Raw genomic sequence first — 17,744 nt, 5'->3', positions numbered from 1 at the left:
TTCCGAAGACTGAGCAGTAAATACCATTGCAAGTTGGGTAATTTCTACTTCTTTGCTTTCAACAGAATAGCAGGGGCAATCTAGGTTACTAAATATTTTTGGGTTTTTTTTTTTTTTTTTTTTACGTGGGATCTTAGTTCCCCGACCAGGGATCAAACCCACGTCCCTTGCATTGGAAGCGTGGAGTCTTAACCACTGGACCACCAGGGAAGTCCCTAGATTACTAAACATTTTTATGATGGGTGATTCTATAATATTTTGGCATATATCCTAGGAGTTCAGAGAATTAGGTAGAATTGCTATAATAAAACTCCTTTCAGTCCCTCTACTTATTATATGAGCAGGGTGTTTGGTTATTTTTTTTTAATTTGCATTATAAAAAGAAAAATATGAATAGAACTGATGCTGAAGCTTGTCTTATTTTATTAATACGTAATATTTATCCACAGATACGTGAATTAAATTTTAAAAGCCCTATTCATCTCATTAGGAGATATATTTCAATAATATTTTACTTTTTATGTTTAATAGTTATTATCAAAATTATAAAAGTTATGCTATTTTATCAATTATATACTAAAATAATTATATCTAAATTGAGTATGAATATTTTATTACATTCATATTTTTGTTGCAAGTAAGTACGGTGGGTTGATTAATAGAATATAGTATAAAATTCAGTTATGGAAATTAAAAGGATGTGAATGTGCAAGGAATGAAGGGACATTTTGGAATTGCTAAACTGTTAAAAAAAAAAAAAGAGGCCCGTGTCGGCAGCTGCCGCGGGTCGCACAGCTCCGTCCCATCTCGGGGGGGGGGGGGGGGGGGGGGGGGGGGGGGGCGGGGCGGGCGGGGGAGGCGAGGCGCGCGAGCAGAGCGCTGGGCACGATGTCCGACGCGGGCGGCGGAAAGAAGCCACCTGTAGAGCCGCAGGCGGGCCCGGGGCCGGGGCGCGGAGCCAGGGAAAGGGGCCTGCCGGGCCCCTTCCCTCTGGTCCTGAAGAAGCTTATGGAGAACCCCCCGCGCGAGGCGCGCCTAGATAAGGAAGAGGGGAAGGAAAAGCTGGAGGAAGACGAGGCTGCAGCGGCGAGCACCACGGCCGTCTCTGCCTCCCTCGTGCCACCCATCTGGGACGAGACCATCCCATACGATGGCGAGTCTTTCCACCTGGAGTACATGGACCTGGATGAGTTCCTGCTGGAGAATGGCATCCCTGCCAGCCCCACGCACCTGGCCCAGAACCTGCTGCTGCCTGTGGCCGAGCTGGAAGGGAAGGGGTCGGCCAGTTCCTCCACGGCGTCCCCGCCATCCTCCTCCCCCGCTGTCTTTCAGCCCTCGGAAACCGTGTCTAGCACAGAATCCTCCCCGGAAAAGGAGAGGGGGACACCCAGTCCCATCGACCCCAACTGCGTGGCGGTGGATGTGAACTTCAATCCCGACCCTGCCGACCTGGTCCTCTCCAGCGTGCCGGGCGGGGAGCTGTTCAACCCTCGGAAGCACAGGTTTGCAGAGGAGGACCTGAAGCCCCAGCCCATGATCGAAAAGGCCAAGAAGGTCTTTGTCCCCGATGAGCAGACGGACGAAAAGTACTGGACGAGATGCAAGAAGAACAACGTGGCGGCCAAGCGGTCCCGGGACGCCCGGCACCTGAAGGAGAACCAGATCACCATCCGGGCGGCCTTCCTGGAGGAGGAGAACACAGCCCTGCGGACGGAGGTGGCGGAGCTGCGCAAGGAGGTGGGCAAGTGCAAGACCATCGTGTCCAAGTACGAGACCAAGTACGGGCCCTTGTAACCCGTGCCCCCGCCCGGGCGCGCTGCCTCACCTCAGACCTCTGCCTGGGACCCCTGAAACCCACCCCTGCGTGGAGACTTATGACTCGTCGTGGGCGCATGGCGGCGCACCTGCCCCAGGAGCCTTCACGTTCAAGCTTCATTATCACATGGCCAGCACGGCGACTTCCGTGGAGGCCAGCCTCCTCCCTGGCGGGATGCGAGAGAATCTACGAGGTGGTGAATCAGCCTTAGTCTCTGTTCTTGGCTGTCTCAGTTGGACCGGAAGGGGGACCTCTGGAGCATGGGCTCTTCTTTTCCAGGGTACCCAGGCTTCCCTGACTCTCCCTGCTTCTCCAGCCTGGGCCGTCCAGGCCTGTCTCTGCAGAATGAGTCATGATGGCTGTCGCCCTTACATCTTCTCAGGTAGCAGGGCGCATTTCCAGGCAGGGAGGGTCTGTTGTCCTCTCCAGAAAGTCTTAGAGAAAAACATCCGTTCCCATCTTCCTCAAAGGTAAAAAGACACGCCAGCTCCTCTGTAGTGTCCACGTGGGTGCCAGGCCGCAGCGGCTGGGTGTCTGCACAGCCTGGGACGGGCTTTGCGTCTGGGCCTGCAACAGAAGTGCACCCAACCATTCGTGGCTCCCTCACCCCTTTTCTCTGTGGCTCCGAGGCCTGGAAGGAGGAGGCCCTGGGGAGGGGTTCCCTCTGCGTTCCATCCGCCGTTGGGGAGAGACTCCCGGGGTGGTGGTCTCTGAGCCTTGGTCGCCGTGCATATCTCCTCTTCTCCAGGTCACTTGTGGAGGCCGCCTGAGTCAAATCTGTCCCACCAGACTGGGCCTCTGGGCCTGCTGTTTCTTGTCATCCAGTGACCAAGCTCAGATCTTGGATTTAAAAGAAAGAGCCTCCTCGTCTAGGAAGCTTAACTTCCTGGAGCTGGGATGCACCTTCGGCGTGGTGTTCAGAAAACCGGTCTCCACAGCCCCTCACGCTGTAGGCGGGGAGCTGGGGCATGTTTCTCGAGAAGCTCCCGCTCCTTCTTGCTCTGCTTTCCCGTGCGGGCCAGGCCCGAGTCCGCTGTCCCTGAAAAGCAGAAGAGGGCTTCCCAGTTCTGGCTTCAGGATCCACCCCGTGCGAGCGGCCTGGAGGGCGTCACCAGGCAGGACACCTGGTCCCCTGGTCGCAGCACAACTCTTTTGGAACAGCGGGCTCTGGGGACATTTACGTAGGCTAGAGTCCCCTCGATCTGGGTCCCAGGAGACAGCCACCCATGCAAGCCTGGCTGTGGTGTGGTGCGGAGGGGCCCACCTCCCAGCTGCTCCTTTCTCTTGTGTCCAGCTGGACTTGTCCTTTGGCTCTGCCCAAAAGATTAATTAAGGAGATCCGTGGAAGCGTCTGCTCGCTGCGGTCAGCTGGGGCACCCAGAGATGGGTGTACTTATTTGCTCAGGGCAGGCAGCCTGTGGTAAGGAGGGGTCAGAGGTGACGGGCACACTTTGTCACATTCACCACTGGCTTTATTTAAAGTGGTGGCTCGGAGTCCTGGGCCTTGACCCCTAAAGACTTCCCATAACAGATGTTAAGAGCAAGGGAAGCCATCCACTGGCCGTGGACCACAGCCCCGGGGAGCGCCACGGCCCTCCAGGGACCTGCACACCCGTCTCTCCAGGGCACTTGACAAGGGTCCCTGAGGCCAAGGGATGTCAGCGCCCTCCCTGCAGGCCCCGGAATTTTACTTTGTGGTTCTATGAAAACCATGTTCACACTTTTCACTCTATTGTAACCACAACAGGGCAGTTGCATCCGGCATGTCAGTGTCCTGCCCTGGGCAGCTCGCCCGCCCGGGCACTCTCCCTCTGGTCTGGCCACCCACCAAGAGGGCACTTCTCATTTTGTTATTGGGAGAAGAGCCACCAGCTTAAAAGCTCTTCATTTTCTTTGGCCAGAAGTGTATGGTTTGTGTTTCTTTCAGTTTTTTCCCCTAAGGGATGGACATTTAGTCTCCGGGTGGCGTCCACTTTCCAACCCCAGCGGGTGAGATGACGGCCTGATGTCTCTTCTCTTTGTCCCGCCTTCTGCCTGTGTAGTGCCCTCTCCTTCTACCCCTCCCCCCCCCCCCGCCAGCCAGTGGGTGTCTGGTTCTCTCCTTACTTGGGAAGAGTGTGGTGCTGGCTTCTTTTAGAAAGGCCCCTTTGAGCCAGGAGCCTGGCAGGGACAGGGAGGAGATGTCCGTGGAGGTTGACATTTTGGGGAAAAGGGTGCTCAGGTAAGCATGTCTTCTTCCCGGGCTTAAGGATCAAGTCCTTGCAGGAGGAGAGGGTGGTGCCTACTCAGTTTCCATTGTGGAGTTGGGAGTCCCCTTGACTCCCCGCTGGACCCTCTCTGTCTTGGGACTGACAGCCAAAGACTGAGGCGCCTATGCTCAGATCTTTGACATCCTCTAAAAAGCACTGGAGGCTAGAGACGCCAATGTAAATGGCTTTCTGTGGGCTTGCAGTGCGCTGGGAAGCGCCATCCCTACCTAAACACCCTGTCTTCAGCCTCATTGCAACCTCAGAACAGACAAATCATGAATGAATCAGCTAGAATGTTGCAAGAATATGCATATAATAAATGTATATCTAGATAGAGAAATATATATATATTCAGAGAGAGAGAGAGAGAGAGAGCTTTCACAATGGCCAGCAGCCTCGTGGAGGACCTGGGTAACTCTTACCCTTGGCCAAAGGCAAGGGTTTGCCTGTCTGGGTCCTGAGGTTGCGGAAGGCACGTAGTAGTGAACCTTGACTCGGTAAGCATCACTCTGGTGAGAGGACCTGCTGTGGCCCTGGCAGGCAGCTCCTGCTTGAGGTGGGGTGGCAGGCATGGGGGCCGGCAGAAAAGGGCCCCTTCATGCTGTGCAGCTCTCCATCCAGGGCCCTGGGAGCAAGGGGCTGAAAGCCCTTGGTTTTCATGGCAAAGCCACACCCCCTCCCCAGAGCTCCTTTAACATCTGTTAATTAAGTGCAATAAATTTTTCTAGAAAATGGCAAAGATGACTTCCAGGTGGATATTGCTGTTTTACACTTTTGGGGATGCCAGAACACCACTTGGTTTTATTTTTCTAAGTGCATGTGACGCGACAGAGCGTGTGGGGCTCTGCGTCCTCCCCTGGGAGCTGGCATTCCAGCAGGCCTCTCTCTCCTTTACCTTTGTTGGGGAAGGAGGCAAGGCGCAAACCCTTCTTCCCAGCCGGTGAGGGCAGAGGCAGAGCGTAGCCCACTGGCCTTATGTGCGTGTGTGCGTGCGAGTGTGCCGCTGCCGGTGGGCCGGAGTGATGTGGCGGGAGGGAAGCGGGGAATGTATCCTTTTCAAACGAAATTAAATATTTTGAGACGAAAAAAAACAAAGAGAGAGAGCGTGTTTATCTTCTCAGTGTGCAATGGTGGGTACCAAATTGCTAGAGTATTTTGATTTCATGGACTGTATTTAAAAGACAGTATTTTTTAATATGCTAGAACTTACATCCTTTGCAGCTGTTTATATGTAAAAAGAAAATGTTTGGATGTCAAATTTAAAACGTGTGAATTGTACATATTTTTTCAAACATTTTTTAGTGTACTGAGCAAAACAGTTGGACGACCGATGAGCTAAAACATTGGTTTACAAGCTTAAGCACGCACCAGAATCCCTGGAAGGTGGTTAAAACGCAGGTCGCCGGTCTCCTCCGCGGACATTTCTCACTCACTGGGTCCGGAGTGGAGCTGGGGAATTTGCATTTTTCATCAGTTCCCAGGTGGTGCGAACGCTGCTGGCCCACATCCTGAGGACCGCAGTCCTGCTCTAGAATTACTAGCCTACCTGCAGTTGACTAACCTGGAAACACGGGTATCCCCCTGCTCCTCCTCCTTCTCCCACAGTCTCCAAAACAATCACCACCTAGTATTCCCCATTTACTCCACCTGCAGATCGGAAGCCAGTGCAACCCCTCCGCATCCCCAGCCCTGGTCCAGCGCAGCCCCGCCCCAACCCGGATCCCTGCCGCAGCCCCGCCCCCACCCGGAACCCCGCCGCAGCCCCGCCCTCACCCGGAACCCCGCCACAGCCCCGCCCCCAACCGGATCCGCCACAGCCCCGCCCTCACCCGGATCCGCCGCAGCCCCGCCCCCACCCGGATCCCCGCCGCAGCCCCGCCCCCAATCGGAACCCCGCCGCAGCCCCGCCCTCACCCGGATCCCCGCCGCAGCCCCGCCCTCACCTGGATCCCCCCCGCAGCCCCCTCCCCCCATCTCTCCGCAGCGCAGCCAGAAAGACCTTTCCGAAGCCCAGCCACAATCAGTCACACTCTCGCTCAGCACCTTCCCCAACCCTCCGTTACCCTGAGATGCAAGACCAAATATCCTCCTGTGTCTCTTGGTCTCGGCTCATTTTTAGAACTTCATCTTACATCTCCAATCCTCACCACAACTGTAAACTTCAAGTCTACTGGAGTATTTCTTGTTCCTTTAATGTGCTCTGCTCTTTCTCACCTCTGGGATGCAATTTAAACTCTCTGGAAAACTCCTCCGCTCCTCCAACCTTTGTTCACTGTGCTGAGTCCTAATCACCTCCAGACTGGTTGTTCAAGTCACTTCATCCAGAGCTCATCCTGGATTCTTTACAACCAGCTCGAATCCCGCGAAGTGTGCTCTCATGACCCCACTGCTGGCTTCAAGGATCACGCATCACATTTGATGGTACTTGCCTGTTTGCTTGCCTGTCTCTCTCCCTCTAGATTTCAGTTCTCTGGAATCTCTTCTCTTCTTTACCATTGTATCTCTAGTTACAGTGCCTGGAGCGCAGTAGATATGCAGCAGATGTTTGTTGAATGAATTCATGTTCCTCCCGTTCGTTCACATCACACCAAGAGCTGAAATGGAAAGCAAAGAGAGTGTAGTCTATGGTCCCAGCGGCTAGCAATAACACAGGAGCCTGGGGCAGGAAGACAAACACACAGAGAAAGAAAAGACGGTATGGTTTGCTGTGAGAGTGACTGACACACAGTGTAAGTGCAACAGAAGTTTCGAGAGAAGGGAGATTGTGCTTGATGGATTGTTTGGAGGAAACTAGATGAAGACCTTGAGTCTTCACATTTTCTTTTCATGACTTTTATAGTTGAGGACAAAGGGCATTTTGTGAGCCTTTGGGCAAAGCAGTGAACTATTTATTTAGCATCGATCTTTTCCAAGACTGGGAGCTATCACATGAAGAGAGGCTGGGCAGCCTGCCCTACGAACTTAGTGCCGTGACTTCAAAGCTTGTAATCGCTATTGATTATTATTATTTTTGTATCAGTTCATATCTGGTCACAGGGAATGTAGACAGATACAGAATTTCAGTTTTTGGAAACTGCATGAAGGTTCATTGCAGCAAGGAGGTGACAAATGGTTCCTCCAAAAGCTAGTTTAGTAAATCACTCTAGTTGAAAAAGACCTAATATTAGTGTTTTCTTTCAAAGATATTTAAAGGCACACATTTTCATTCAATTCAAGCCTTCTATACTATACAGAGCGAAACTACTGAAAGATTCTGAGAATCATGCATTCTTACATCTACGATAAAGGCAGTTTTAAAAAGCCTTTTTAGGGCTTCCCTGGTGGCGCCGTGGTGAAGAATCCGCCTGCCAATGGAGGGGACAGGGGTTCGAGCCCTGGTCCGGGAAGATCCCACATGCTGCAGAGCAACTAAGCCCGTGCACAACTACTGAGCCTGCGCTCTAGAGCCCACGAGCCACAACTACTGAGCCCACGCGCCACAACTACTGAAGCCCACACGCCGAGAGCCGGTGCTCCGCAACAAGAGAAGCCACTGCAGTGAGAAGCCCGTGCACTGCAACGGAGAGTAGCCCCTGCTCACTGCAACTAGAGAAAGCCCACATGCAGCAACGAAGATCCAACTCAGCCAAAAATTAATAAATAAATAAAATAAATTTTTTTAAAAAAGCCTTTTTAACAAACATTAAATTTTAACAAACATTAAACATTTTAACAAACATTCTAAATGTTGACCTGGCATTTTTATTTGAAAGTTCAAAATTCCTGAAAGTAGTGGTTATTAAAATACTATATAGCAAAGATGTAAGTGTCTCATGTGTGAGAAGCAATTTTGGTTCTGCTCTCACTGGTCCGTATGACTGTCAGGCAATAGAATTGCTCCTGCCCATGTGTTTGTGTAACAGGGAAGAGCCAATTTTGACTCCACATTAGATCTGTTTCTTTGACTTTAACCTTTGCTTTTCGTTGCTTTTGTTACTATAGTCGTACATAATGGCCTGCCTCAGGGAACCCTGCCCCTCTGCGTGAATGTTAAACTAAAGCGCCTTTGTTCAGTTCACATGGAGACAATCTGACCCTGCCCACCTGTGAATGGCTGCAGAAAAGAAGAAATTAACACATCCCCTCCCCGACGCTGGCCAAGCCAGGCGAAACTAATGGCCTTTTTACTTCCTCGCCTCCTCCCCATCTCTGTTCTATAAAAGAAACTGGCATCCAGACCCCGGTAAGATGGTTTCTTGGGGACCCTAGTCCACCATCTTCTCGGTCTGCTGGCTTTCCGAATAAAGTCGCTATTCCTTGCGTCAACACCTCGTCTCCCGATTTACTGGCCAGTCTTGTGGGGAGCAGAGCGAGCTTGGACTCAGTAACATTTGCATAACTTACTTAAAAATAAGTATTATGCATGTTTAACATACACTGCTGCAGTTTCCCTGATTATTTCTGGAAAGAAAGTATCCAGGAAAAAGTTAAGGCTCCAAATAAAACCTTTCAGGGAGAAAAGTGAATTGCTAAAAATAGGGCAGGAACAGCTGAGAGTGTGACCTGGAGACACAGGAGCAGGGACGCTTGCAGACTAGGAAGCCCTTCTGGAGAAATGATCTGAGGCAGCATAGTAAGGAGGTGTATGCATGTTCGTGGGAGGCCGTTCTGAACATAAAGGGCAATAGAGCACAGAGGTGGGTTTTGTGGAGTGGGCGAGGGAGGCAAGGCCTGCAGTCAGAGGATGGGCTTGGGCAGAGCAGTGCATGAGCCTCGTGTAGGAGGCTGGAGGGCCAGAAACGCACACACATGCCACACAAGTCAGGTCTGTGTGAAGCTGGGAAGGCCGAGAAAAGGCAGCAGATAGGCATGTAGCAAACAAGGGCAGAACTGTCGGAGCAGGTGATGTGTGGCTGGAGAGGAAGGGGCAGAGGCGAACGGTGAGGATGAGGGAGGGAACACGTCACGATACTGACCATGCACGAAAGTGAAGCGTGCACAGTGATTTCGTAAGATCGATGCTGTATGTTCTTTAGAGAAAGTAGCTATAGGGGTTCCAGAAGGGCGATCAACTCATTTTTCATGATGAAGAAAACCCACAAAGTTTACAAATGAGAAACATGAGCATTAGTTTTTAATGCCACTGATAGGTTGGATGAGATTGGGGGCGTTACTAAAGACCCACAACAAACCATATCAAAGGGAAAGAGGATTTCATACCGATGAATAGGGAAAGTATGGTTCCATATACCACACAATAATTTTGGAGTATGTAAAATTTATTAATTGGACTGACCTGTTAAAATGATAATTATTGTGCATATATGTGCAGCACACATCTAGGTTTATAAAATACAGCATAAGAGTATTAAATTTGCTGAGTGCATTCTCCTAATAACGAATAATGTAAATTAGCACTCTTCACAGCCTCGACTCAAGGATCATATACAGATATGAGTGAATAAGCAGAGAAGTAAATATTAGCTTCTTCCACCAATTTATTTGCTTCTGAGGCTTAAAATATTGAATGCGTTTTCATTTTTCTACTGTGCTTTATAAGGAAGTTAGTTTCAGAGCCTAAGGGATTGAAAAAAAAATATTGACTTAGAACTATTTTTTCCTGGAAAACATATGTTGTAATTTACAAAAGGAATATTTGTTGTTTTTTTTTTTTACAATGTTGCAAAAGCTTGCATTCAGCTGGTAGTGCTTAGCTGTCATTTTGGGGCTTCATAGCATGCTGATAATTTTGGCAAAATTCGTGGGAACTGTCCAAATGAGACAGACTTTAAAATTACTGAGAGCATCATGAATTCTTGAAGCACTTGTTGGGAGGGAGTTAAATGTTTTAAATCCCTTCTGTTAGCTCTTCTCACAGCAGACCCAGATGCTGAGGTGAACTCCTGGTTAATGACCTTCTTCAAGGTCATCGAATAAATCAGTTTCAGCCCTGGGGCTGGACTTCTAACCTCAGAGTCCTTATATGTAGCCTGTCTCCTGAGCTGAGTTGCCATTAATAGACTCGTTAGATACTTTGGGTTTTCAAATGTGGTTTAAAAATTCCATGTGATTAAACCACGAGAAAAGATAACACATGTGCAATTTACACACTTTGCAACATTGTTTAGTGCTAAGTAAAAATCTAGACGCCCTCATATCCAGACAAATCCAGCTTTAGAAATGCTTTGTTTTGGCCAACAATCTGTTGAAAACTTTGGTTTTCAACTTTTGGTTTTCTAATTTTATCAACATTGAAAAATTAGAAGTTTCGTGTAGCTGGCTTTCTGGTTTCTTTTTTAAATTTTAAAGATCTGATCTAATGCATAGTATGGTGAATATAGACAACAATATTGTACTCTAATCATCAAACTTGCCATTCCCAGTTTTTCACTCTCCTAATTGTACTGTACATCTGCATCCATCAATCTGTATTTTTTAGGACTGGTTCCTATAAAGTGGAATTTGGGGAACACAATTCGTGCACATATTTAGGTGTTGGCTGCAGTTTCCACTATCTGTGTCTCTTCATCAAGTTTGCGCCTTGTCTGGGAAAGCAGGGGCTCTCGAGAGTCCGGAGCTCCGCCTGAGGCAGGGAGATGGCCGAGTGGGCAGTGGAGGCCGTCAGAGTGCCTAAGAGTGACCCGCGGAGCAGGGAGGGCCACCCCAGTCCCCTGGCCCAGGTTTCCCGCCACACCCCCCTGCTTCATTCCCCGGAGCTCATCTTAGCCCGGCCCGTCCAGTGACACACCCAGCCCTGGAGGCGGCAGGCACAGACCCTGAGCACCCCTCGGGCTCCCCCAGCAGTGACCCCTGGCTCGGCCCCTGCGCCAGCCCCCAGCCCTGACACCCCTCACATTCAGCTTCTGCGTGGGGTGGGGTTCGGCTTCCCGCCCAAGACGCCAGGTGAGGAGGAGAAGGGGGGCGCCCTCACCTCCCTCAAGGTGAGGACAGAGGGCGCTCTATCTGCGGCTGCGGGTCAGAGACCTCCCTCTCGTCGGCCAAGAGACGGGTCCCATGCACAGAACACAGACCTTCACAGGGAGGACACTCAGGGCTCCCCTGAGGGTAAGAGGGGGACGCGCCTGATGGAACTGGGGTGGAGAGCAGTGAGGACCACGGGGCAGGGTCCTCACGGCGCGGGCAGTGCCCTCACGGTTACGGGCTCAGGCTCGGTGTTGGTTTGTACGAAGGGGCCCGGATTCTTCCCAGTGTCGTTTCCATTAAAGACTAACATCTTCTCCAGAAACTGACTTTCAATATCGACCCGCAAGAAGACACTGCCCCCCGCCCCCGGTGGCTGCGAGACCCTGAGATGCAGTCTCAGGGCAAGTGCACAGGGGAGGTGGGAGGCGCCCCAGGGAGCTCAGCGCAGCTCACTGTGGCTGCTTGGAAGGAGGGAGCCCCTTTCCCGGGCGCCCCGGCCTGTGGTCCGAGGAGGAGACGGCACTGTGCACGGCGCTCCAGGGTCAGCCCTGCACACTCGGAACCTTATTGTCCTCAGGCACAGGTTCATGTCCAGCTCCAGGGATGCCCGGGTCTGATGGCGTGAGCCCCAGTGCTGTTCCCCACCACCGGCCAAGGGACAACCCCCCGCAATGGGAGTGTGAAAAAGGCTTCCTGGAGAGTCATCTGAGTCTGAGGGAGCTGGGCCCTCAGCAGAGGGAACAGATTGGGCAGAGGCAGGGAGCCCAGGGCAGCAGTGGGCTTGCAGGGAGGTCATATCAGCGGGTACAGCTAAGGAGTCCTTACCCGGGTCTCTTTTCCGGACCTGAATCATCTCATTGAATCTCTTAACAACTCCAGGAAGAAGGTAGAAACACTGTCCCTGTTGACGGATGAGGAAATGGAGCTGAAAGAAACTGCCCCCTTTTCTGCCCCACAGACTGGCCAAGGCAGGATATGAACCCAGTGTTCAGTAGACGCCTGCAGGGCCCACCTGACAAGCAGGCTAGGACCAGATGCCGCAGAGGGACCTCTCAGCTCTGAGGATACAGGAACCTTTATTCCTGGAGCTCATAGAGAAACCATCTTCTGCCCAGATATCGGGTGATCCTGTGCCTGGGAGGGCCCCCAGTGGCCAGGGCAGGCCACTCCTGGCCAAGGAGTCCAGCCCCAGGCGTAGGTGGTGACACTGCCCCAGAGCTCAGTGAGTTCTCGAGGCCTGGGGATCCGATCTCTGGAAGAATCCAGGGGCGAGCAGTGTGGAAGGAGCACAGGGTCCAAAGGCAGAGAGACTGCAGTCTGGTCCCTGCTCAGCCTCTTCTTAGCTGGGTGAGCCCAGCAAGGCTGTGAGCCTAAGTGGCCCCATCTCTAAAATGGAGAAAACAACTGGAGCTGCTTAATGGGTTTTGGGAGAATTACTGGAGAAATGCCTTGCGTAATTCTTGTCTGGTGCCAGGGGTACCTTAAGAGTCAGATGCAAAGCAGTCATGTTGGTGACCCTTTATCCAATGTATCTGTTTTAATTTTTGTTGACGATGTCATGTTTAAGACACTGATGCCAAATCCAAAGTCGTGAAGATTTGCTCCTATGTCGTCTTCTATAAGTTTATAGTTTTAGCTCCTAAATTTAGGTCTTTGATCCATTTTGGATGAGTTTATTTATTTGGCTGTGCTGGGTCTTAGTTGCGGCACTCAGGATCTTTGTTGCTGCGTGTGGGATTTTTAGTCGCGGCATGTGGGATCTAGTTCCCTGACCAGGGATCCAACCCAGTCCCCCTGCATTGAGAGCGCAGAGTCTTAACCAAGAGTTTTAAAATTTTATGTCAGGCAAGTTTCCACCGTCAATCAGACACATAATTTTATGTGTCTGTATGTGTAAGAAGGGGCATCGCCCATTCAGTGCGTTACCTTTAGTTGTTATTTGTAAGGAGTTTTCATTAGATTCCAAAGGATTGAAGAATAAAAGGAAATTAAATAATTCTTAAAGAAATCCTCTAAGGATATAAAACATGTTCTGAGGAAGATTAACTAGGGACTATGTGACTGTCACAAATAGCCACGCACTGCCCTCTGATGGTCACATGAGAAATGGCAGGAGTGCTCAGGGTTCCCTTCTTCTGTGGCAAAAGAAGCCACATCTAAACTCAGACATCTTCACAGGACTGCAGGTAGATAAAACCAAATTTGTAAAAAAGAAAGCTGGAGTAGCAATTCTCATATCAGACAAAATAGACTTTAAAATAAAGACTATTAACAAGAGACAAAGAAGGACACTACATAATGATCAAGGGATGAATTCAAGAAGATATAACAATTGTATATATTTATGCACCCAACATAGGAGCACCTCAATACATAAGGCAAATGCTAACAGCCATAAAAGGGGAAATCGACAGTAACACAATGATAGTAGGGGACTTTAACACCCCACTTTCACTAATAGACAGATCATCCAAAATGAAAATAGATAAGGAAACACAAGCGTTAAATGATACATTAAACAAGATGGACTTAATTGATATTTATAGGACATTCCATCCAAAAACAACAGAATACACTTTCTTCTCAAGTGCTCATGGAACATTCTCCAGGATAGATCATATCTTGGGTCACAAATCAAGCCTTGGTAAATTTAAGAAAACTGAAATTGTATCGAGTATCTTTTCCGACCACAATGCTAAGAGACTAGATATCAATTACAGGAAAAAATCTGGAAAAATACAAACACATGGAGGCTAAACAATACACTACTTAATAACCAAGAGATCACTGAAGAAATCAAAGAGGAAACCAAAAAATACCTAGAAACAAATGACAATGAAAACACGATGGTCCAAAACCTATGGGATGCAGCAAAAGCAGTTCTAAGAGGGAAGCTTATAGCAATACAATCCTACCTCATGAAACAAGAAACATCTCAAATAAACAACCTAACCTTACACCTAAAGCAATTAGAGAAAAAAGAACAAAAAACCCCCAAAGTTAGCAGAAGGAAAGAAATCATAAAGATCAGATCAGAAATAAATGAAAAAGAAATGAAGGAAACAATAGCAAAGATCAATAAAACTAAAAGCTGGTTCTTTGAGAAGATCAATGAAATAGATAAACCACTAGCCAGTCTCATCAAGAAAAAAAGGGAGAAGACTCAAATCAATAGAATTAGAAATGAAAAAGGAGAAATAATAACTGACACTGCAGAAATACAAAGGATCATGAGAGATTACTACAAGCAACTATATTCCAAAAAAAATGGACAACATGGATGAAATGGACAAATTCTTAGAATTCTTAGGAAAGCAGAACCTTCTGAGACTGAACCAGGAAGAAATAGAAAATATAAACAATCACAAGCACTGAAATTGAAACTGTGATTAAAAATCTTCCAACAAACAGAAGCCCAGGACCAGATGGCTTCACAGGCGAAGTCTATCAAACATTTAGAGAAGAGCTAACACCTATCCTTCTCAAACTCTTCCAAAATACAGCAGAGGGAGGGACACTCCCAAACTCTTTATACAAGGCCACCGTCACCCTGATACCAAAACCAAAGATGTCACAAAGAAAGAAAACTACAGGCCAATATCACTGTTGAACATAGATGCAAAAATCCTCAACAAAATACTAGCAAACAAAATCCACCAGCACATTAAAAGGCTCATACACCATGATCAAGTGGGGTTTATCCCAGGAATGCAAGGATTCTTCAGTATAGGCAAATCAATCAATGTGATAAACCATATTAACAAAATGAAAGAGAAAAACCATGATCATCTCAATAGATGCAGAAAAAGGTTTTGACAAAATTCAACACCCATTTATGATAAAAACCCTCCAGAAAGTAGGCATAGAAGGAACTTACCTCAACATAATAAAGGCTATATATATGACAAACCCACAGCCAACATCGTTCTCAATGGTGAAAAACCAAAACCGTTTCCTCTAAGATCAGGAAGAAGACAAGGTTGTCCACTCTCACAACTATTATTCAACATGGTTTTGGAAGTTTTAGCCACAGCAATCAGAGAAGAAAAAGAAATAAAAGGAATCCAAATTGGAAAAGAAGAAGTAAAGCTGTCACTGTTTGCAGGTGACATGATACTATACATAAAGAATCCTAAAGATGCTACCAGAAACCTACTAGAGCTTATCAATGAATTTGGTAAAGTAGCAGGATACAAAATTAATGCGCAGAAATCTCTTGCATTCCTATACACTAATGATGAAAAATCTGAAAGAGAAATTAAGGAAACACTCCCATTTACCATTGCAATAAAAAGAACAAAATACCTAGGAATAAACCTACCTAAGGAGACAAAAGACCTGTATGCAGAACACTATAAGACACTGATGAAAGAAATTAAAGATGATACAAACAGATGGAGGGATATACCATGTTCTTGGATTGGAAGAATCAACATTGTGAAAATGACTATACTACCCAAAGCAATCTACAGATTCAATGCAATCCCTATCAAACTACCAATGGCATTCTTCATAGTAGAACAAAAATTTTCACAATTTGTATGGAAACACAAAAGACCCCGAATAGCCAAAGCAATCTTGAGAAAGAAAAACGGAGCTGAAGGAATCAAGCTCCCAGACTTCAGACTATACTACAAAGCTACAGTATTCAAGACAGTATGGTACTGGCAGAAAAACAGAAATATAGATCAGTGGAACAGGATAGAAAGCTCAGAGATAAACCCATGCACATATGGTCAGCTTATTTTTGATAAAGGAGGCAAGAATATACAATGGAGAGAAGACAGCCTCTTCAATAAGTGGTGCTGGGAAAACTGGACAGCTACATGTGAAAGAATGAGATTAGAACACTCCCTAACACCATACACAAAAATAAACTCAAAATGGATTAAAGAGCTAAATGTAAAGCCAGACACTATAAAACTCTTAGAGGAAAACATAGGCAGAACACTTGGTGACATAAATCACAGCAAGATCCTTTTTGACCCACCTCCTACAGAAATGGAAATAAAAACAAAAATAAACAAATGTGACCTAATGAAACTTAAAAGCTTTTGCACAGCAAAGGAAAACATAAACAAGACGAAAAGACAACCCTCAGAATGAGAGAAAATATTTGCAAATGAAGCAACTGATAAAGGATGTATCTCCAAAATTTACAAGCAGCTCATGCAGCTCAACATCAGAAAAACAACCCAATCCAAAAATGGGCAGAAGACCTAAAGAGACAGTTCTCCAAAGAAGATATACAGATTGCCAACAAACAGATGAAAGGATGCTGAACATCACTAATCATTAGAGAAATGCAAATCAAAAGTACAATGAGGTATCACCTCACACCAATCAGAATGGCCATCATCAAAAAATCTACAAACAATAAATGCTGGAGAGGGTGTGGAGAAAAGGAACCCTCCTGCACTGTTGGTGGGAATGTAAATTGATACAGCCACTATGGAGAACAGTATGGAGGTTCCTTAAAAAACTAAAAATGGAACTACCATATGACCCAGCAATCCCACTACTGGGCATATACCCTGAGAAAACCATAATTTAAAAAGAGTCATGTAACACAATGTTCATTGCAGCTCTATGTACAATAGCCAGGACATGGAAGCCACCTAAGTGCACATCGACAGATGAATGGATAAAGAAGATGTGGCACATATATACAATGGAATATTACTCAGCCATAAAAAGAAACGAAATTGAGTTATTTGCAGTGCGGTGGATGGACCTAGAGTCTGTCATACAGAGTGAAGTAAGTCAGAAAGAGAAAAAGAATACCGTATGCGAACACATATATATGGAATCTTAAAAAAAAAAAAAAAAAGGTTCTGAAGAACCTAGGGGCAGGACAGGAATAAAGACACAGACATAGAGAATGGACTTGAGGACACGGGGAGGCGGAAGGGTAAGGTGGGACGAAGTGAGAGAGTAGCATGGACATATATACACTACCAAATGTAAAACGGATAGCTAGTGGGAAGCAGCCGCATAGCACTGCTATGCCGCAGTGCTATAGCATAGCCGCATAGGGAGATCATCTTGGTGCTTTGTGACCACCTAGAGGGATGGGATAGGGAGGGTGGGAGGCAGACGCAAGAGGGAGGAGACGTGAGGATGTATGTATATATATGTAGCTGATTCACTTTGTTATAAAGCAGAAACTAACACACCACTGTAAAGCAATTATACTCCAATAAAGATGTTAAAAAACTTCTTTTAAAAAATGTAGAATTCAATATTTTATACTTTCATAAAATCAAATATAACCTTGAGTTGAAAATTTTTGTATGGATCTTAAGGACTGTAGCATTAAAAGTTCATATTTTACTATCTTTATTTAAAGAAATAAAAATAAATTTTGTCTCCTATAATGTTGCTATATTAAGGTCAGTCTTTAAAACATTTAAAGCTTGTTCAGATGTTGTCATAGCAGTGAAAAAGATGCTGTTAACACAGTAAATTTGTTTCTATGATAAAAGACAAGCTGATATGTCTTTCTCAATAGCCCTTTAATTTTGTGGTTATCAAATAGTATTTGGTACTTTTCTTTTTTTTAATATTTATCTATTTTATTTATTTATTTTTGGCTGCATCGGGTCTCAGTCGCGGCCCACGCGATCTTCGTTGCGGCGTGCAGGCTCTTGTGGTGAGCAGGCTCTTTTGTTGTGATGTGCGGGCCTCTCTCTAGTTATGGCGTGGGCTCCAGAGCGCGAGGGCTCTTCGTTGCAGTGTGCGGGCCCCAGAGCGCATGGGCTCTGTAGTTTGTGGCA

At 47.2% G+C, this 17,744-nt stretch overlaps 2 protein-coding genes across 3 annotated transcripts in view; one reads left to right on the top strand and one right to left on the bottom strand.

The window, feature by feature from the left end:
• Positions 1–888: 888 nt before the first annotated feature.
• Positions 889–3,753, top strand: LOC118905527 (thyrotroph embryonic factor-like). The gene has a single exon (XM_036872249.1). It carries the CDS (start codon positions 889–891, stop codon positions 1,792–1,794), a length of 906 nt encoding a protein of 301 aa, XP_036728144.1. The 3' UTR covers positions 1,795–3,753.
• A 2,308-nt stretch (positions 3,754–6,061) lies between these two features.
• Positions 6,062–17,744, bottom strand: part of CGAS (cyclic GMP-AMP synthase) — a 33,910-nt gene continuing 22,227 nt past the window's right edge. The window contains exon 5 of one of the 2 annotated variants that reach the window (XM_036872174.1): positions 6,062–6,659. In XM_036872174.1, coding sequence (XP_036728069.1) covers positions 6,569–6,659 — 91 coding nt within the window. In that variant the 3' untranslated portion in view covers positions 6,062–6,568. The remainder of the gene's footprint in view (positions 6,660–17,744) is intronic. The other variant, XR_005022232.1, reaches the window with a different exon arrangement.

This window comes from Balaenoptera musculus, chromosome 12 (assembly GCF_009873245.2).
Source record: "Balaenoptera musculus isolate JJ_BM4_2016_0621 chromosome 12, mBalMus1.pri.v3, whole genome shotgun sequence".
Classification (NCBI taxonomy): Eukaryota; Metazoa; Chordata; class Mammalia; order Artiodactyla; family Balaenopteridae; genus Balaenoptera; species Balaenoptera musculus.
This window is presented reverse-complemented; position numbering and strand designations above follow the sequence as displayed.

Excerpts from the sequence above, each read along its gene's own strand:
- LOC118905527 (XM_036872249.1), top strand. The coding sequence starts at position 889 with ATGTCCGACGCGGGCGGCGGAAAGAAGCCACCTGTAGAGCCGCAGGCG.